Source organism: Heliangelus exortis, chromosome 7 (genome assembly GCF_036169615.1).
Source record: "Heliangelus exortis chromosome 7, bHelExo1.hap1, whole genome shotgun sequence".
In the NCBI taxonomy this organism is placed as follows: domain Eukaryota; kingdom Metazoa; phylum Chordata; class Aves; order Apodiformes; family Trochilidae; genus Heliangelus; species Heliangelus exortis.
Genome location: NC_092428.1, coordinates 16,249,538 through 16,270,502, shown reverse-complemented (window position 1 = coordinate 16,270,502; position 20,965 = coordinate 16,249,538). Strand labels below are relative to the sequence as shown.

Below are 20,965 nucleotides of genomic sequence, written 5' to 3'. Positions count from 1 at the left end.
CCTCCCCGGGCAAGACTCACGCGGGGACACCCGGCCACGTGATCAGAAACCGCCGTGGCGCGAGGGCCCGCGCGAGCGTCACGTGACGGTGACGGCGCCCGCCCCCTCTGCTTCCCCCGTCACGTGACGCGGTTTGTTGTTGTTGCTGCCTCCGCGGGGCGGGTGCCCGCGTGGGCGGTGGCGCGGTCACGTGCCGGGTTTAAATCGCTCCCTGGGGTGGGGGAGGGGAGGGGGCCGCGGCGGAGGCGCCGCTGCGCAGGGCGGGCGGGGGAGGAGGAGGAGGAGGGGGCGGCGGTTGCTGCTCCAAGATGGCGGACGAGGACACTCCGCTCCTCCGTCCGCGCGACGGCGGCCCCGCCGGTGCGGCTGAGAGCGCCGAGCCCGCCGAGCCCGCTCCCAAGCGCCAGCGCCTGGACTCGGAAGACGGCGGCTGCGGGAGGAGCGCGGCGCCCCCCCTACGCCCGGACCGGAGCGCGGGGCCGCCGCCCGCCGCCGCCGCTGCGGCTCCCGAGCCGCCGGGTGAGGCGACGGCCGTGACTGCCTTTGGCGGCGGCCGGGCGGAGGAGGAGGAAGACGACGACGACGACGATGAGGCGACGGCGGCGGTCTGGAGCGGCGCGGACAATAGGGCCGGGCTGCGGGGCCTGCCCCGGGCGGAGCCGCATCCGCGGCAGCGGGGCCGGGGGGAGGGGGCGGAGGCGGCGCCCGGCGGAGACGCGGCGGAGGCGGCCATTGGCTGCAGGCGAGCGCAGTGTTCAAACGGGGCGGCCGAGGCGCCGGACCCGCATCCCGGTGAGGACCCTTCTCTTCCCTTCTTCCTCCCACCCCCTCCTCCCCTTCCGCTCGGCCCCCACCGTGGGCCGCGGGCCGGTCCCTCCGCAGGGACCTCGCCGCGGCCGCTGCACCCGGCGCCAGCCCCACCGGCCGCGTCCCTCCGAGCGGGGTCGGCGTTCGCCTGTGCCGGCCCCGGGGAGAGCGAGGGCCCCAAGGATCGCGTGGGTGCTCCGTGGGTTGGTCACCCAGCACCCGCCGTGCCCCGATCCTTACAGAACGCTGAATGCAAACTCGAGCGAGCTGCTGCATCGATCTGTCTAAACCTCATCAATTCTAATTCTAATCAGTCCTTGTCAAAGCCTCTTGTTTCTTGTGCTGTGCTTTGTAGGAGATCGACTCGGCTGTCATTTCTGAAAGCATTAATTTTGCTGTGTTGCTGACAACAAGTTATTAAAAACGAAAAACTGTAAGCCCTCTCTCCTTTTCACAATTTCTGCTGTGACAATTCTTTTTTTTCTGTGTTTCAAAAACTTGCACAGCAGCAGCCTTGACAAATTCTTTAGAAAACTTCAAGTTACAGTTCTCGTTAGGATTTCAGTGACTGTGGCAGAAAACTGAACTATGAGAAGTTTCCTTGCAGAGTATGTGTGCAGCATACTGATAGGGCAGCACTGGTATGAAAGTACTGTGCACTGCATTGTTCAAACAATAGGTAGTGAGTTGGGCTGCTCAGTTAATATTGTTTTTTAAGGCACTGGACTGGGAAGACTTATTAAAAGGTACATGGTACTGCATTCTGCCAGTCAAGTCTGCATTTATCCTAGAATGCAGTTAAAGATTTTTTGCTTTAAACTTCATAGTAAAACTAAAGGAAATTTTTTGCCTGTCCTGAAGCTTTCCAGAAGGCAATATGGTATGTTTGGAACAGCCACTGTATTTAACAACTTGGAATAGCAGAAGAGTAAAGCCAGGGATTTACCAGTCCATGCTTTATATGAAGCCTTTTTGCTCTTGTTACTCAGATCCAGAGGCATATTTTCCTGTAGGCTGCTTAGGTCTGGCCAACATTCCCTTTAGTCCCCTTGAGGAAAGGGAGGAATAACCCAGGAGTGTTACAATTGGAACTGTTACTTTAGCCTGCTCATATTTGTCACAGTGTTTCTTCAGTCCAAGACAATGTGACCTGTATAGGATGAGTCTAAGCTTTCAGTCTTTATACAATAGACATAAAGGTCAGTTTCATAAAACTTGCACTTTGCATTCACTGATGTGAACTCATCAACTTTTTTTATTCTTCATTATGATTTTTATATAATATATTCACCAAATTTATGCATAATGAGGTGGAAGTGAAATGCTGTACGTATGTAGATAAATAAGAAACAGATATGGTAAAAGTCTGGTCTCAGAAGAACAAGACAGAAAATACAAAAAAGCAAATTTCTATCCCCTACATCTTTCTGTTCTAACAGAATAAAGTACTTATGCCAACAAGGGAAAGAACAGGACAACACAACCTCTGAATAAAAAATGGTGTTTTGTGTTTTTTTTTTAATTTAAGAGTGAAGAGAAGTAGTTAGCTAAAATGCTGGAGGAGTTCATTAAAACAGAAATTGGAGTGAGTCTTGGCTTTAGAGAGTGTGACTGAAACTTGTCCTTTGTTCATAGTCTTGGACTTTCAACAAATAAGGCTACAGCTGCTGTGTCTAACTAAAAAGAATACAAATTCAGTAGTCTATATTCTAGTAAGCCACTCAGGTTAAAAACTAGCTTTTCCCTGAAATGCTGGCTTAGCAATGTACACTCTTAAGACAAGCATCTTGTTCTCTGGGCATTTTCATCTGGATACATGATAAAGTTAGACTGAGTTCCTTAGGGCCATGGGCTCAGCTGAAGTAAAGGCAGCTGCAGGGCAAAATGGGTGAGAGAAACTTAGCCAAGGTGGTTCAAGGCAGCACATCTTCTGTCATAAGTGAAAAATCATAGCAGTGTGTATGTGGCCACCTTCTGCAGCTCAGTTGCAAAGTGACAGGCTGACAGCATTCTGTAACTTCCTTGTATCCAAATCTGGATCTGTGGGTTTCTTTTTAAAATGTTTTTAAATGTTATGCTCTTAAAACCTAGTCAAAGATTGGTCTATAAATGGTGACACATTTTCATGTTAGCCAATTTCTCAGTAAGCAGAACGAGATGAAAATTGTAAGGGAAAGGACATTTTAATTGTACTTTTAAAACATTGGGATTTTTTTTTAAAGATACAAAATCCTTAATGCCAAACAACAGGATGAAAATTTTACATCCAGCCCACCGAAGCCCAGCGTTAAGATAGCAAATCCTGCAGTGCATCTGCTGAAGGCTTGAAAGCATATCTGTAACTCAAAGGTAGAGATTTTCTGTGTATAAGTGATGAAACTGCCTATTTGCAATTCATTGCAATCAGCTTACCATTTCAGGTTTTATGGTATGTTTAAATCCAGGTCTGTACCGTTAGGCTCAAGTGTAATCTGTTGTTGTTGTACTGTCTTACAGATAACTTCCTTTTCAGTGATGAAATCATAGCCAATGGTTTCCACTCCTGTGATAGTGATGAAGATGACAGAGCCTCACATGCAAGTTCTAGTGATTGGACCCCAAGACCACGCATAGGTAGAAGCCTATATAATGTTCTTAGATGCTGTTTACCATTGAACAGTTACTTAGCTCTTCCCAGTCTTTAAATGATTTCTTCTGTTGCAAAAAAATTACTGCTTTTGAGCAGCTTAGAGTTGTTGGCTGTATTCTGTATGTTATTGAAGGAGTTTAAAAAATTAACCTCCTTAAACTTACTGTATTTTGATTAAAATTTGTCAGTGCCTTTTTTTTTGTGTAGAAATCCTGCTGTGGTCCATGTTAAAAGTATACACACAGACTCACTAAACTCAACAGATTTATGACATATTCATAGCCTATTTTACTCAGTATTAATTCTTCAAGGAACAAGATGGTTCTTGTATGGCTTTAGCCAATCAGTAGGGCTCACTGTCCTAAGTGTTAAATCTGTTTGGGAAGAATTCATCATCACATGAAGTGCATGTTAGCAACAGGTATGTCCAGCATGGCAGTTAGGAACTTGGTATAAAGTTCCTGCCTCAAACAGAGGCAAGGCGACTGCTGAGGTCACTGGTGACTTGTGTGGGACAGTGGCCTCCAGGGCACAGTAACTCTGGGACTTGAGGGCTTTTGTCTTGCTCACACAGGCATGGTAATACCACAGTGTTCATTTTGCCAGTATTGATAAGAAAAGCAGGAAGAAAACACATTATGACAACACAGTATTCCACTTAAAATCTGCCCATATGTTGTCTCAGCTGATTACAGGATCACTGATGGCACCTTTTCGTTAAACCTGTAACAATTTTTTCTTTATATGTATTGTAACTAGCTTTATTGATAGCTATTTGGGTCGTCTTAGTTTAGCTGCTTGAGATTTATTTATTTTTCTTCTACTGCCCTATTCTCAAGTGTTTCTGGAAATACTGATTTGATAGCTTCAGGAGGTCATGACTGAAATCATTAGTGCTAGACAATCAAAGAACAACAAAAATCCATGGACTGGTGGGCCCTATTTGTCTCTTCAATTTGATAATGTGTCTAGAAATTATATGCAGGTTTGTTTTCTCTTCAGCTGACTACTGTAAATACATTACAGAATGTTGGAAAAACACAAATGAACCCCTAAAGTGGAGATACCTTTTGAATACCTCAAGACCTATCAAATTAGTTATGAAGTGGGATCTCTGCCTTGACTGACTTCCTATGAAGTCTTTCATGCGTTAACATAAAATACTAATAAATAAGTAAAAACCCTATAGCTATACTGTCACTTCAGAATTTAGACCAAAACATGCAGGGGTTTTAATAAACAAAGCATTAAATTAAATTAATAAAGTTTTAGTAGCAAGCATTAATATATGTGATAATCATAATGATCTGAAGTACCTGAATCAATTTTAAATATTTATATTTTTTAATTTTCTTAGGTCCCTACACTTTTGTTCAGCAGCATCTCATGTTAGGTACCGACCCACGGACAATTCTGAAAGACCTGCTACCAGAAACAATCCCCCCACCAGAACTGGATGATATGACACTGTGGCAAATTGTTATAAACATTCTTTCAGAACCACCAAAAAGAAAAAAACGAAAAGATATTAATACTATAGATGATGCTGTGAAACTTCTACAAGAATGCAAAAAAATAATGGTCTTGACTGGCGCTGGGGTACGTATGTATTGCTGCAGTGACAGTCAGAGAATGTATAGCCAGCTGGGTAAATACTTGTCCAGCTCTTTGCAGCATGCAGGTAGGTGATGTGACCCTGGCAAAGCCTGTCATTAAGCAATTGTGCTACATGGGAAGACAGCACAACTGTCCACTAGAACAATGCACACTGCAAAGCAGCAGCTTAAGTTGGAAATTACAAGATACCTCTTTTTATAGGAAAATACTCTTAAACATTTAAACTCTTAAGCAGTTGCTTCCATGCAAAATAGTTCTGGAATAAGATCACATCTGCCTGTTACAGAACATTTTCCTAGTAATTTTTTCATTTGAAACAAAGGTAATGATTTTGTAAACAAAATGCCAGATGTCTCTTAAAATACCTGATGGAGTTAGAGGGACTAAAAGGATCAGACTTGGAAAAAAAGGGTCAGGAGGGAGAACTACAAGGAAAATTTGATTAGGTTTTGGTAGGCTGAATTTTATTCTTACTTTATTCTTAATAAAATAAGAATTTTATTCTTAATATGCTGCAATAAGATGACTTGCTGTTTTACTTAAGAAGATTTTAAAACTCCTGTACATTTGTGGCTTTATATCACTGTACCAAATCCTGATATGAAGTCAGTAATTTTTTGCCTCTGCTGTTCAGACTCAGGGGGTGTGAGTAAATCAGATTTGCCTGTTAGAAAAGCACAGCCACTTCTGCCCCCCAGTCTTGCTTGCTCTCTCATTACTAGCAAACAGCTGCTTCTCCTTTTCCCATTGTTTTTTTGGGTAGTCAGAGACAATAAACTTTTGTCTTTATTGACTGCTACAAAGCTTGGACAAACAATGTTTTTTGATCAAAAGGGGTTTATTAACCAAAAGTAAGAATCCATTCTTTTACTGTACTAGCATGTGAAAAAAAAAAAATCAACCATCTTGCCCAGTCCTAAGTTGGTAGATCAAGGAGCACCTACTAGTCAAATTTAATGCAGTGGTATTTTAGATTTTTGTTTACTTACAAAACTTACAGGAGTAAAAGTTAAGTTCTGGTGTCCTGTTACTGCCTGTCTGCCTGTACCAGTTGTACTAAAGGGCTTTTTTGTCCAGGTCTCAAACTGCTTCTGTGGTGTTTCTCCTGCATGTGATTTGGGAATCGTTGTATTAGTCTAAAAATTTTTTTAAAAAATTTTAAAAATAAGAAAAAGTAAATAAATAGAATCCAGACTGGTTTTGTTCTTGATGTCTCTGAGCAGTGTGAGCATACAGGTTTTCCAAGTAGTTTGTATCATAACTCTTTATAGCCAAATGTGAAGTTTTGCTTATTTCAGATGCAAAAATATATTTCAGGTGTCTGTGTCTTGTGGAATACCTGACTTCAGATCAAGAGATGGCATCTATGCACGCCTTGCTGTAGACTTCCCAGACCTTCCAGATCCTCAAGCAATGTTTGATATAGAGTACTTCAGAAAGGATCCCAGGCCATTTTTTAAGTTTGCAAAGGTATGATTTTCCAATAGTTCTTACCTTGGCCAGTGAATGCAGTCGACAATATTAAAATGCATAAATCAGATATACAACTATTCTGCAACAAAATGGTATCTTTTTTTTTTTTTTTTTCCAAACAAGCTTAAAAAAAAATGTTAATCTACTGAATTTACTGAATGAGAGACCACATTCAGTGCCACAGTAACTCTCTCCTTGGCAGGAGAGAGTTGCAATTATCAATTTCATATCCTCAGTGGTACTTCAGTCATTATATGCAACCACAGATTAGCCTTACTGGAAATAATTAACAAATTATCTTTTTTTTTTAAGCTTATTTTTACTGTTCTTGGGATTTTATATATATATACAGCCATTCTAGACTAAGTCTGTAATTTCAGGGAGTACAAATAAAAACTCATAGTTATTTGATCAAACCTCAGTGATCTTTGCTGCTGCTACTTCCTCTGAAAAAGTGAAAGAATAGGAGAAACTTTTAGCCAGCACTTGAGTAATGTGAAAAGCTATATTTGAATTTGATGTGCTGTGGAATGCTTCTCCATGTCATACAAGACATTCACATTTTATCACTGTATTTACAGTAAAGAGGACTAAAGCAGTTTCATGCACTAATAAGTTTGTTCTTATTTCAGGTTTTGATACAGCTGTCACAAGGATCTGTACATCTTAGAGAAATAAAACCTTTTAGTAGGGACTGTGTTTGCTTAAAAGGGACATCGCAGCAGCTCTTGCAAAGATGTCAGTGGTATCAAACAGTTTAAAAGGCAGGGAGTGCCTCTCAAAGACAAGATGAAATTGTAAAACCTGTAGACATATGTAGAAACAAAAAGTAACTGCATTTCATCTGGAAATTTCTTGGGACAAAAAAAAAACCCAACCCAAATCAAAATAATAAACAACAAAATATTATTAGAATTACTACAGGACCAGTAAGGACTTGTGAAAATCAGGCATTACTAATTGTGTTCACTCTTTTTTCTCTTTGCTCACAATTGATACTATTGCTCTATTATGCTTACTATAAAGACTGAAAAAGAAAAATCAATGCATTCTTCAGCTGCTTGGCTTTCTCTGAAAGCCTTCTATCCAGATACAAACATGTATTTTCATGCTCATTGGTATACTCATTTCTTTGGTTTTTTTAATATAAAAAAAAAAACAACTCAGCAAACAAACAAAAACCAACTTACTTGAAGTCTGCCTATACATTTAATGGAAAGGCAAAGCATTTATCAGGCACAGTGGAATTGCTCTGCTAAACCATGTGGGTTTAATTTGATGATTGTTGTAATCAGCTAAATAGGCAAAGCTGGTCTGAGTACTGCCTGTCTTCCCCCTTACAACCAATGACCTTTTTCCATCTTCTAGGAGTGGCTGCTGATAGTGCTGAGGGGCAAAACCTGCTTATCTCCAACCAAAAGACCAAAATCCAAATTCCTCCAAATTAACTGCAGTTAAACCTCCAATAAAAGATACTGAGGTTACTTGACACAGAGGAAAAAAAATTTCTTGTTTCATAGTTGTCAAAATCAAAATACCAGTTTTGCCTGAAACAAATCACCCTGACATAATCAGAACCTCAGCTACTGAAAGAAGAGTTGGATCAGAGAGAAGTGGCAAAATGAGTGACAATATTCCCTGCTGACACCATTATTACTGACAATATTTATCTCTGTGTGAGTTGCTGCAGTTGGAATAAAGACATTGTGTATCCATTTACACTTTCTATTGTGCTTCTGAATTCTGTAGGAAATCTATCCAGGACAATTCCAGCCATCTCTGTGTCACAAGTTCATAGCTTTGATGGATAAAGAAGGAAAGCTACTTCGCAACTATACTCAGAACATAGACACACTGGAACAGGTCGCAGGAATCCAAAGGATAATACAGTGTCATGGTTAGTGGGTCTGGTTTTAGTTTTACTTATTTTATGGGTGGGAATTACTTTTACTGGTGTATGTGGCAAGGTAATCACTATTGGGATTAATGAGTTGGGTTTTTTCCTTGAATTTGTATCTCTTGAGAATACTCTGCTTTTTAAATATTGGAATTTTTTTTTGATAGCTTAAGTATTTAAATCAGAAGTGTTTCAAGTGGGAGTACCTCTTTCAGAAATTATGCTTCATAAGTTGTGGTCACTATGTGTATCCGTGTAGATAAAGGTTCACACAAGCCTAGACCTTAACTTTTAAAATGTATTTGGTGCCTCTTTATATTAAGGTATGAAAGCATAGTGTGGAAAGCAGCCTTTTCCTGGGTTCACTGTCAAGGAAATGGAGTTGGGCTGTTACCTGATTCCTTATTTAGAATGTGTTCCACTGAAATCTTAAAATATCCTGACACTTCAGTGACTTTACCTCACAAGTAGAATATTGTAGATTACTCACCAGTTCAGTTGAAGTGAAGATCATCTTGTTTCATCTTCAGTGTCACACACATCCTGTAATAGCGGTACCAAATTAAAAGGAATCTCTTAATTAGTTGCTTCATATGCTTTCCATTCCCAAGAACTTGAAGATATCAAGCTAAAAGGCCAAGGATCCATTTTTAAGGAAAGGATGCAGAAAATGAGCTCCTAAGTGCACATTGGCATCATTTAGTTGACTTCCAGCAAATAAATAGCTTTAAACCAGCGTTGGCATGTTTGTAAAGCCTAATTCCACCTGTTTCAGGTGAAAACTCAATAGGCATCTTTATCTAGAAAGCTTAGCTCAGTGCCAGATCTGGCAATTTTTTTTATTCAAACCAAGCATTGTGTCCAGTCATGGTTACCAAACAGCACACAATTGAATCCTAACTGTACAATAACCCACACCTAGTGTTGGTTTCCATTTGTACTTGATGTGTCATGCATTTTGGCTTTTGATAACTTCGGTTTCTTGAGTTCATGTGGGTTTATGTCCTGCCACTGCAGTTAGCAGAGCTGTTGGCACAACTGTTCACTGGGTGAAGAAGGAAAGGGAAGGGTCTGTTCTTCCCTCCTGGTACACACTTGCACAGCTTGGAGGAATGACAGGGCACTAATTTGTGTTGACATGCATGTGGTATATCCTAATCCTAAAGCAAGATTTCTGCTGACTAATATCTTGAGCTACTTTTAGTGCTACAAATATCTTAATTTTAAATTGTTTTTCAATGACTGATTTTTATAGCACTGCAAAGTAACAGCCTTTATGGCAAAGCAGCTTGGGCAAAAAGACCAAATCTGAATGACTATAAATCCTTATTTCTACCGTATGGGTTTTTCCCCTCAGGTTCCTTTGCAACAGCTTCCTGCCTGATCTGTAAATACAAAGTTGATTGTGAAGTTGTTCGAAGAGATATTTTCAATCAGGTAAAAATTTACTTTAACTCTCTGCAGCTTTCTAATAAGTAACTCTTGAAACAAAGAAACAAACAAAAAAAAAAACCCCGCAAAACATCACCCTTGGATTACTTAAAAGATATGCTTTTAAAAGGCTACTTATTGCTTCTGAAATTTCATAACAGCACCTATCTGTATTTTAGCATTTCCCCTAGTACTTAAAAGTATACTCAAATACTATACTACAGAAGTTAGATAATGGGAAAAAGCAGAATGAAACCCAAAGAGTCCATTTTAATGGCACCTCTGAAAAAAAGTAGAGGTTAAAATGGTAAGTAGAAAGTTGGATTTATACCACATTTAAGTTAATCTGAGGTCACAGGCACCCTGAGAAAGCATTCTTAGCTTCTTTATATGCTTAAGCAGTAGGTGATACACGGAGAAATTGCAAATGCAGATCAAATGCCTCTGAGGAAGGAAGAGGATCAAATGAGATGTCTGACATGGGCTTTCTAGGATTTCTGAACTCCCCACATCTGGGCGTGAAACACCCAGAGCCAAGACTGGAGTTGGTTCTGCTCTGTCAGAGCAGATGAACCTTTGGCAAGATCCTTTTTGTTCTTCCCTTTCTTTTGAAGGAACATAGATGATAATTGTCTGATCAAAAGGATCTCATTTATACAAATGGAAGACTTTTTCCTGCAGGCTCATGTGTTTTGATAAATGCTTAGAGTCCACAGTTGCAACTTTAGATGGAAAAACATAGAAGAGATGTAGATTTTTCAAATATTATATTTGAAATGAAACTTGATGAAAGCCTTTCAGGAGAGATGTTTTACTTAAAGTTTTAAGAAATGTGAACTTGTCTAAGCCTGAAGCTTTGTAACACAGAAATACCAAATATGAATTCTGATTTGCTTTGCTATTAAGAATACTATTTTTGAGAACTTTTTATCTTACAGATGTTTGCTGTTCCTTTATCTTCAAAGCCAGCTGGTTAGAGTTTAGGTTTTTGTCTTCTAAACAACCACTCTTAAGCATTCTGGAATTTTCTGGTTTGATTGTTGGGGTCAGGCATCCTTTTCCAAGAAACACTTGAATTGTTCTCTGTTCACACGCAGAACCAAACTTCTGCCCTTATGGCCCATCCCTGCTCATGGTCAGTAATGGAAGTGTGGAGAGAAGAAGCCTGCAGCAACACTTTGAATAATGAGAACAAAGAGGGTTCTTACTCCTAACATGGAACTAAAGGAGCTTTTCACACTCTCAGCCCTAATCTTACAGTACTATTACCAGGTGTATCTTTACAGGGCTGGCTCTAGCTGTAATACTGAATTATTTTTACACTGCAAAATAAATATGGTTATTGCCAAATATAATTTCAACACAAGAAATGGCACTGTTGAAAGAATATACATCCTTCCTCCCTTTTGCCTCAAAAACCCCAAATTGTACTATTTGCCATCATTATCTTTATTCCATAGTCTGCATTTCCCAAACCAGTGCTACACAGTTTCTTTTTCTGCTGCCTCTAGAATATTGAATTTGGTTGCTTAGGTATCAAAAGAAACCTCTTCTGTACTTACAAAACAAAGCACTATTTTAACAGCTTTGTTCTCTAACAAGTCCTCTTCACAAAAATGATTTTGACACCTGGGTCCCTGTAGACAGTCCAGTTCCTAGTCTCCCATCCTCCACTATTTGAATGTGCAGCTGTACATGGCCCCAGGTTCTCAGTTTCCACTAAAACCACTCCCTTTCCTTTCCTCTGGTCCATCTCGTGATAGTTTTAAGTGCTGCAAAAGGCAGTGAGTCTCCCTAGCATCCTTCTGCCAGGATTTTCTTTCAACATTTTATAGACTTTGAATTGTTTGTGATAATCTAGAAAACTACTGATTTCTTGATGCTGCTTTCATTCTTTTGCCACTTCTTTCTCACTCTCATCCTTCTGGATGAGAAGTAGCAGCAGTTATAAATCACACAGGTAGAACTTCTGAGTAAAACAGTTGTCATTCATTTAAATTAATAGCACTTTTACTTTGCTTTTGACTATTTTAGGCAGCTTCAAGAAATACTGGAAGGGTAGTAGAGATAGGAAGGTCCAAGAAATGGAAAGCATGCACCAGCTGGATATTCTTAAACCAACATTATTTTTACTGGTCTTGTTTTTGGGATACAGATAACATCAATAGTTAGTGAGAAATTCCACTTCTCTTTCAGTAGATAAATACATCAGCAGAGTGGTGGGGTGTGGGGGGAGTGCTGCTTCTGGAGGGAAGGAGGACCCTAGGCAACCAAGTGGCCAATTATCTAGCTTTAACTTCTTGGTATCAATTTCAGCTCTTGGAATAGATCTTCCCCCTTACTGACGACCTTTCTGAGGATTAGCAGAGAAGCTGGTGAGTAGTGTAGTGTTGAAACACATTTATAGGCCCATTGCAGTGACTCAAATGATCTGGATAGAGACATCAGTTACTCTATAAAGATCCATTAAGTCACAGGTCATTGGACTTCCATGAGAAATGATGGAAACAGAGGTAATGTCACTTGATCTATTAAAATAAAAAATTAGAGGTCTTAATTTCATCTTCCTCCTAATACAGAGCAATTTATTTTCCCTCCTTAAGCTTCCAACTGAAGGCATCACTAACATCAACAGAAGAGACAGAGGGGTAAACAGCTCCAGAAATGTTTAAGCTGTGTGCTATGGACTCTCTTTCTAATATGTAAAGATCTGAGGAAAAAAGTTGAGGATTCATCCTACCCACTTGCTCCCTTTTGGGGAATTGAGTCGATTTCCCTTCAGCATGGGGTTACTCCATACCAGTTCCTAGTTCTTGTGCCATATTGCTTCTTACACATCCCTCCCACAAGGTTTTGTCAAAGGAAGATTGGATTCTTTGTTCAACAACTTAATTTTTGGGGAAAGGTCTTTTGACACTGAAGGAAGGCCTTTTACTTGTGATGTTTTCTTACACGGAGAACACTGTCTTTTGTGGTTTTGTCCTAGTGCAGGCATCCGTAAGCTAGTTCTTTGATTTCAGCTTTCTACATTCTTTTGTATTACTTTTCCTGCATATATTCTGTGTACAAGTGAAAGGTGTTACACATTTAAATGTCAGTTTTCATATATTTTCCAATTACAATAGGTAATCTGCATCTCTTTACACCTTTACATAGCACTTGCTTCTTGTGACCAATACAGACTGTAACTACATTTAGCTCTTAGATTTATTCTGGAATATCATATAGTAACACTACAGCTCAGAAAACTTGAACTGTTCAAAAGAAAAATTGCTCAGTAGTTACTGAAGTCTTGTCTGTACATATTCATATTGCATATCTTTTTTTTCTCTGAAAAAGTCATAAGAAAGGGTTGAAAGAGGTCCCAAAGACCAGAAAATACTCTAGTTTCAGGAAGAAAGGCAGCCTATTTCTCCACAAATGTAACTTAACGTCCACCTGCTTTTGTCAGCAAGGATTCTGCTCTGTTTTTGGAGGAATTGTAAAAGTTTAAAATGAAGACCAAGCAAAAGCTTTTTCCTGTGTCCTTGCCCTGTATGTTCTTGCTAGCCACGTGCTGCAGTGCCATGTTGCTTTATGTCTATACTACACATACTCTTTGGAGAATAAAGTAGAGAGGTGAAGCTGTGCATGTACTCTCTGATCAGGAAGGGGTTTATATCAGATCCTATAATGGAACCCAACAGCAAAATCTTAAGTGTTTGCTCTGATTAAACCAATAAAAATATATTCCTATCAAATAGCAGTTAATTACCCACTGGTACTGAGTGTGACTTTTTGGACTTTGTCTTAGTTGTCAGATCAGAACTGTGCTGTAGATCTGCATGGGGACTTAAGAGGACTCCCTCTTTATTCCTGCTGCAGTTGTATTTCTGTGAAGAGTTGCTGCAGGCTGTAGTAAGAAATGTACTTGTCTGTATGTAAACAGAAAAATGAAATCAGGAAATATCACTGAAACTTCCTTGTCTTTTGCTATAATAAATCACCTGAATTGCATAAATCTGAAGTTTTCTGGGCACAGGTTTGAACTGAAGTAACAGAGGCTGTTCTGATGCAGGTTGTACCTAGATGTCCCAGATGCCCACCTGATCAACCACTTGCTATCATGAAACCAGACATAGTATTCTTTGGAGAGAACCTACCTGAGCAGTTCCATCGTGCCATGAAGTATGATAAAAATGAAGTTGATCTCCTTATTGTCATTGGCTCTTCACTGAAAGTAAGGCCAGTAGCACTGATTCCAAGTAAGTGACTATCCCTGGTGATACTTTCTTCCAAAAATTTGCATCAAAAGCTCAGTTCAGAGCTCCAAAATACTTTTGGCTTGATTCAGTGAAGAAACTAGATTAATCACAGAATGCCAGGTTGGAAGAGACCTCAAGGATCACCTGGTCCAACCTCTCTAAGATGAAAACTGATTGCTTATGTAAAGCTGAACTGCAAAATAAAGTAGCAAATTCTAAGCAGTTTTTCTACACTCCAGGCAGATTTCAAGATACTGAAATGATAATCTGAAAGACTATTCTCCTAAAACTTGACTTTGTTCTGAGATTCATTTATCTCTGTGCTTGCTTTCAAAATTACTTAAAATATTTATAAATGAATCATCTTTAAAAAGATAAATGCAGGAACAAAAAATCAAATAAGTACATCAGGTGTCCGAGTTGTAGATTATTTTAAAGTCACTAATACTACATGATACACCATGTGCATTATGTAGGGTGTGACCTTCTGGACCCTTAGCTTTTAAAAGTTAAATGGAGAAGCATCTCTTCTAATAGATGTTAGAGAAAAATGCTCTTCAGGAAAGCTGAGATAATACCATGAGAGGTGATCTATTTGCCTACTGAGAGCAAGGCCTACTGGTACTAAAGAAACTGTCTTGACATGCAAGCCTGAGAAGGAGGTGTGCTTAGCACCTGCCCTGAACTGGGAATGGTATCACATCCGTGGCCTTGATCATGACATCCTCTGCTGTACCAGAGGCAGAGCCTGGGGGTGAGGCTGATGGGAGATGCAAAAGGACTGGAAAATAAAGATCCACTGCTCTCTGTGGCCTAGAGTTGGATTTCATGAGGTGATTATCTAAGGAAACAATGCTAGGTTACCAAACAAGTGAGTTTTGGAAGCCTGAATGTCAGAAATGGGTTGAGCAGCCCTGTACAGTGTAGATGGTAACGGGAAATACTTTGGCCTCATTAATAGGATGGCATTTACCAGCAGTGTATTATTCTTGTGCACTTAAGGATATAAAATGGAGTGCACAAAATCAACAGGAATCTTCTAGGACAGTGCAGTAATAGTTTAAATAATATTCTAAACACTTGACCAAACATTGCTGTAGTCAATATTTCTGTGTATGTGTTTCTCAGTGATAGAGTAACACTTTTAACTGTGAAAAAAAAACGGGAAAAAATCTAGGTAGGCTCCAGTAGCCATAGCACCTCAAACTGTTGTTGTTAAATTTGAGATTTGCTTGGCTTCTTCCTGATCTGTTTTGGTCTTGTTGCAAATGAACATATGAAGAGAGGTCTGAGGGATCAAGCTTTTCTAGTAGATAACTGCTGAAACTGAAACTGAAGTGACTACCTTAAAGTCCTCTTTTCTGTATATAGGTTCCATACCCCATGAAGTGCCTCAGATCTTAATTAATAGGGAACCTTTGCCTCATCTACATTTTGACGTGGAGCTTCTTGGAGACTGTGATGTTATTATTAATGAATTATGTCAAAGGCTAGGTAGTGAATATACAAAACTTTGCTACAACTCAGTAAGACTTTCAGAAATAACAGAAAAGCCTCCACGAACGCACAAGGAGCTCGAAATGCACTCATCTGAGCTACCACCTACCCCTTTAAACATTTCAGAAGACTCTAGTTCACCAGAAAGAATGACTCCACCAGAGACTTTGGTGGTGTCTTCAGAACACCCAGCTGAATGTAAGGTGGAAAACTGTGGTCCTGCCTCAGAAACTAAGGGGACCTGCACAGAGGAAAAGCTTCAGGACACACAGACATCATCAGAAAACCCTGAAAATCCTACTGGTGAATCACTGAACTCTGAAACAATGAAGGAAAATGGATCTAACAATGGAGAAAATAAAGAAAAAAATGAAATATTGAAGAAGGGCTGGGTAAATAGAGCTGCAAAGGAACAGATTAGCAAAAGGCTGGATGGTAAGTGTTACATAATTTCAATATTTTGCATTTTTTTTTTCAACAAGATGTTTATTCTAGACTTACTTTAGAGGGATAAATAAGTTACTGTTGAGGAATTCGGTGGGTTTTGGCAGTTATTTTTTCCAGACAGGTGCCCACATAACTCATCATGGAAAAACCGACAGGAAAAGTTTCTAAAATTCATAATAGGTTTTTTTATAATCAATGATTACATATTCCACAAAATAGTCAAAGTTTAGAAGGTTGAATGTAAGTATAAGGAAATAAATCAATTTCCAACACTTTCAAATTAATTTTCAGAAAAATCAGTTTGATCCTCAGGTCATAATTTGGTCACAATGGGTCATAATTTGGTAGGACAGCCCTCTTGTAGACCTCAGTGATAAAACACGAGAGGAGTTGAGAAGCAAATTTCTCATCTGGGGCTGCACACATTTCAAAGGAAACTTTAGACTATCCGAAGACCCTCCCAGTATGCAGGCTCCTACCTGATGTTATCACACTAGAAAATCAGTGTGGATGAAAAAACAGGTATCACATTGCAACTTTCTAAAACAAGGCTGTTTTTTTCAATACTCTGTTCCAGTTCTATTACAATGGAAATCTTGCTGTGAGTAAATATGCCAATGAATAAAAGCTGCTAAACATTAAGGTTAAAATGCTCTTCTGTATCAAAAGGGGGGGAAGAAGGAATGCTGAGCTTTCCAGTGAAGCATTTATGTGCAGTTCTTCATGACACACTGCAATCGACGTGTTTCTAATGTCATCTTATTTGTCAGTTTCGTTTCACCATTAAAAATACATATTGCAGGTACCTTCTAACCAGAAGTCTGCAAGATCTTACATTAATAATTAATTTTAATCTTTTACTGACTTTTAAAATTCTGTTTCAGGTACTCAGTATCTATTTTTACCACCAAATCGCTATATTTTCCACGGTGCTGAGGTGTACTCAGATTCTGAAGATGACATAATATCTTCAAGCTCCTGTGGCAGCAGCAGTGAAAGTGGTTCCTGTCACAGCCAGAGCTTAGATGTGGAGGATGAGAGCGAGATAGAAGAGTTCTACAATGGCATAGAGGATGAGGATGCTCCTGAGAGGGAAGAGGAACCTGGATTTGGGGAAGATGGAGTTGAACTGGATGAATCTGCAGCTGATGAATCAGCTTATCCAAATGAAGCTGCAGGGACTGACCATTCAAGCAGCAAGTTGTGAAGTGATGACTGACGGGTTACAGGAACTCTCCACCAGCATTAGGAGCTTTGGCATGTCAGAATGAATGTTTACATCTGAATTTAGAGCAACAAAACCATAAGGATGTAGTGTTTATAAACAACTAAAACAGATTTTCATGCTTAGTTTTTTACCTTTTTCAATAAAATTCTATTACTGCGCACTCAACACTAACTTTTTTTTTTAAGGTACTAGGAATATCTAAACAATCGTCACTATGTTCACTTTTAAGTTCATCTGTCTGATCAGGCAACCATGTATATAATACATATTTTTGCTTAATGAATTTCAGCTTATATTATTTTTAAACAGTTTTGAAAAAGCCATTGGAATGTTAAACTAATGTAAAGGGAACAGCTAATTTAGACCAAAGAATGGTATTTTCACACCTCTTGCTTTGTAACAAGTTTGATTTATTTAAAAACTTCTTATGCCTCTGCTAAACCTTTAATTCTTGCCTAGTCTGTCATTAAACACTGGCATTTTCTAAGACCTACTGTGGCAGCTAATTTTTTGCTTTAACAGTTACTTTGTATGTTTGAGACATACTTAAATGTGAGTAGATAGTTAGATGGAAACAAGACAGGAGCACTTGAGAAATCCTATGGTTTTTAGACGTCTCAAGAAGTGCTGTGAAAATGCTTAGATAACTGAGTTTAATACTTCCTGTGGACATGCAGCGATGTTGACATTGGCTCCTTAGCATTTTTAATACTGGTATTTTAAACAAAATGGATCCCCCATGATAGAAGTTTTCCATCTGTATACAAAAGTCAAATATAGTGCAGCTTACATTAAAAATAGCATTTGATAAACTGCCACGGCTCTGATGTGGAAGCTTGGCTGAGTTCAGAACAGTGTTTCTACCAGCATGTGAGAAGGCCCCAAAAGATAAGATCTTCTATTTTTGATGCAGCAAAACAAGCAGAAACTAACTCAGAGGTTGAGAGCCTCTGCTTACAATACAGGGCAGATAAACCACAGATTGGTAACCTACCCCAGAAGCATGCTGGTACGAGGTCGTATCTCAGGTTGGGAAAATAATTTTCTGCCTGCTAGCTCCCCCGTGCATATTAAAAGCAAAGCAGCTACGCAAAGTATTGCATCGTGTATCCAAGTGCTAGGCTGCCTTAAAACTGGATGTTGCTACTCTTCAAGTGCAGGTTGTTTCCAAGCCTTTAAAACTATTCTGTAAAAATTGCACAGTGCAGTAGTAAGTGAAACAGCATTTTTCTATAAACCACATTTTCAACATTGGCCCAAATGAACTCTACAATGTAGATTATTCATATACTTTGCTTTAATATTTATTACATTTTGGAAGATGTATAGTAGCTGTTCCTTGAACATAAGATACATTGGTTAATAAATATTTAAGAACAGCCTCCTGTACTCATCAGAAAATGCTGGCATGTCTCATTGTCCAAATTTAATGCAGCTCTTATTTGGCTACACTAAAGAATGCAATATGTTTAGTTTACACTTGCATGTCACGATGTATTAGTTTGTGCTATAGGAGATATTTTAAATTGAAATACTTTGTTTTAAATTATTTTTACAGTGAGGATTGTTTTCTGCTCTTTTATATTGTATATAGTGTCTTTTATGTAATCTACTGGCATATGTTTTGTAGAAGACTGTTTAAAATGACTGGCTATCTTCCTGCAACTTTTGAAATACAAAACCAGTGTTTTATACTCGTACACTCTGTTCTAAAGTCTATTAAAATTGTCATTTGATTTCTGGTTTCTGTCAATTTCTAGTTAGATCTTAAAAAGATTCTCTGAAAAGTAAGGTATACCCTAGTTAATGTAAGGCATTATATTGTGAATTACTTTTTCCCCAATCTGCCCCTTTGGGGAAAAAAAAAATAAATTGGCCTGTGGCCAAATGACGTCCTTAAACCACAAGACAATGTTGTCCTTCAGGTAACTACTTTTCTCCTAAATCCTGCATTAACTTGAGATGTATTTGCTGAACACGAGTGTTTATTTCTGCTGGTATTTCAGCACCTCACAGCTCTAACACCCTTTCTCTACCCAACCCCAGTCTCCCTTTATGTTTGGCACTTCTGCTTCCACCCCAACCCCGAACACCCACATCCAGGAGGAGCTTCCTGTAAGGAACCTGCAGCACAGAGGAGTTCCAGGCATGTTTTGACACCACATGCACAAACATTTCACTTGTGTTTTGTCTTCATGCAGGTGAAGCTGACAGGCAAAGCCTGTGTTTCCCTTACTCACCCACCCAGCACAACTGCAGAGGAAGCCCAAGTACAGAGAGCCCTAAGTGGGTTGGTCCTTGGTTTGTCCTGGGGCTTCCAAGGGGCTGCAGCTGTGCTGAATGCCCCCCTCCATCCCTCAAATATAAATCACATTTGCATTAGTAAAAAAAAACCCCAACCTGTTAATAAAACACACATGAGACATGAAGCATTAAAAATGCTAGGAAGCTTTTACACAGGTGAGTTGCTTATTACTCTGAAAGGATTTGAAAATTTTTTCCTCTAGGATGAAACAGCTGAACCTTTTTCAACACCTGGATAAAGAAGTTCTGCTTTTTGTTCTTGTATCTTTGCTAATATTATCTGAACAGAAGAGGAACCCCAAACTACAACATGTCACCTTATTCCTCCATTTCACACACTGTCCTTTCCCCACAATTAAGATGTCATCAACAATACTGTTGAAAACAATCATAAGGCAAACAATGGGGATGAGGAAACATTTGCTGCCACAGCCCTTTGTTATCCAAAGCATTGGGTATCTTACATGAAATTCATCTGGAAGCTTGGAAGGGCATGTCTGGCTCCAGCTGTAATTTGCAGACTCTCAAAATGGCAGGTTACTTAATTTTTTAATAATTTGCATTACTAGCCTATGAAAGCATCTTAAGCCTCAGTGTTTGTAAAATCAATGCACTGAAAAAAGCAAAGCACAAGCATTTGTTTAATAGGCGGTGCCATTCCCTAGCCCCCTTTCAGCCTTTTTTGATTAAGTACAATAATGACCTTGCACAAGTATTTTAAGTCATATTCATATTCAAAGTCATTCCAAGTAATTTCGTATTCAATAATTATGTAATTTTTTTTCCTAATGGCCACATATTCTCTATAGTTCCATTTTGAATCCAGTGCATTTTTAATTCATATCCCTGATTATGGGAAATACATAATGGTTTTAAATGCATGACAGCAAAGTGCTGAGAAATGCCAAACTATGAAGGGCTCCCAGAAAAAAGAATTTTAATGAAACCTGTATCCTGAATCAATTAAAAACAAAACAAAACAAAAACAAGCATTCAAAAAAAAAAACAAAACAAAAACAAAACAAAAAAAAAACTGAAAAAAGCTTGAGAAAAAGGAAGATGCAGTTCAGTACCTCAAGTTCAATATTTGTACTTAAGCATCAAACCAGAACAGTCAAATCTAAAGGCACTTCAACTGCTTGATAGTATACTTAACTACAGAGTGACTGGATGCAATGTGAATACAGTAAAAATAAAAAACTGCCTCTTGAATCAGCAAAATTACATCCAAGCCACCATGAGGTAGCACCAGCATGGTTTACTGTCTAAAATCAAACTTATTTCCATCAGCAAACCCCCTTTCCACACCAGCACCGCCTTTCCTCTCTTTGCAATCATTAAAATGTATCAAGGCTCATCAGGATACCCCCCTCCTTTGTCAGGACTAAAAA

At 39.3% G+C, this 20,965-nt stretch overlaps 1 protein-coding gene across 3 annotated transcripts; it reads left to right on the top strand.

The window, feature by feature from the left end:
• The first annotated feature begins 266 nt into the window (after positions 1-266).
• Positions 267-19,006, top strand: SIRT1 (sirtuin 1). Of its 3 annotated transcripts, none has more exons than XM_071749091.1 (9): positions 267-792; positions 3,304-3,420; positions 4,794-5,035; positions 6,371-6,523; positions 8,276-8,423; positions 9,781-9,860; positions 13,912-14,098; positions 15,470-16,030; positions 16,927-19,006. In XM_071749091.1, the coding sequence occupies exons 1-9, from the start codon at positions 309-311 to the stop codon at positions 17,247-17,249; spliced, it is 2,295 nt and encodes a 764-aa protein (XP_071605192.1). In that variant the 5' UTR covers positions 267-308; the 3' UTR covers positions 17,250-19,006. The 3 variants fall into 3 exon arrangements, with proteins under 3 accessions (XP_071605192.1, XP_071605193.1, XP_071605195.1); XM_071749092.1 differs by lacking the exon at positions 267-792 and adding an exon at positions 799-1,240; XM_071749094.1 differs by lacking the exons at positions 267-792; positions 3,304-3,420 and having other exon boundaries at positions 5,025-5,117.
• The last annotated feature ends 1,959 nt before the right edge of the window (positions 19,007-20,965 follow it).

What these genes read in the sequence shown, in the direction of transcription:
- SIRT1 (XM_071749091.1), top strand. Translation starts at nt 309, where the DNA reads ATGGCGGACGAGGACACTCCGCTCCTCCGTCCGCGCGACGGCGGCCCC. An exon ending in GGCGCCGGACCCGCATCCCG is followed by an intron (nt 793 to 3,303) that starts GTGAGGACCCTT and finishes ACTGTCTTACAG; the next exon opens with ATAACTTCCTTTTCAGTGAT. An exon ending in CATTTTTTAAGTTTGCAAAG is followed by an intron (nt 6,524 to 8,275) that starts GTATGATTTTCC and finishes TGAATTCTGTAG; the next exon opens with GAAATCTATCCAGGACAATT.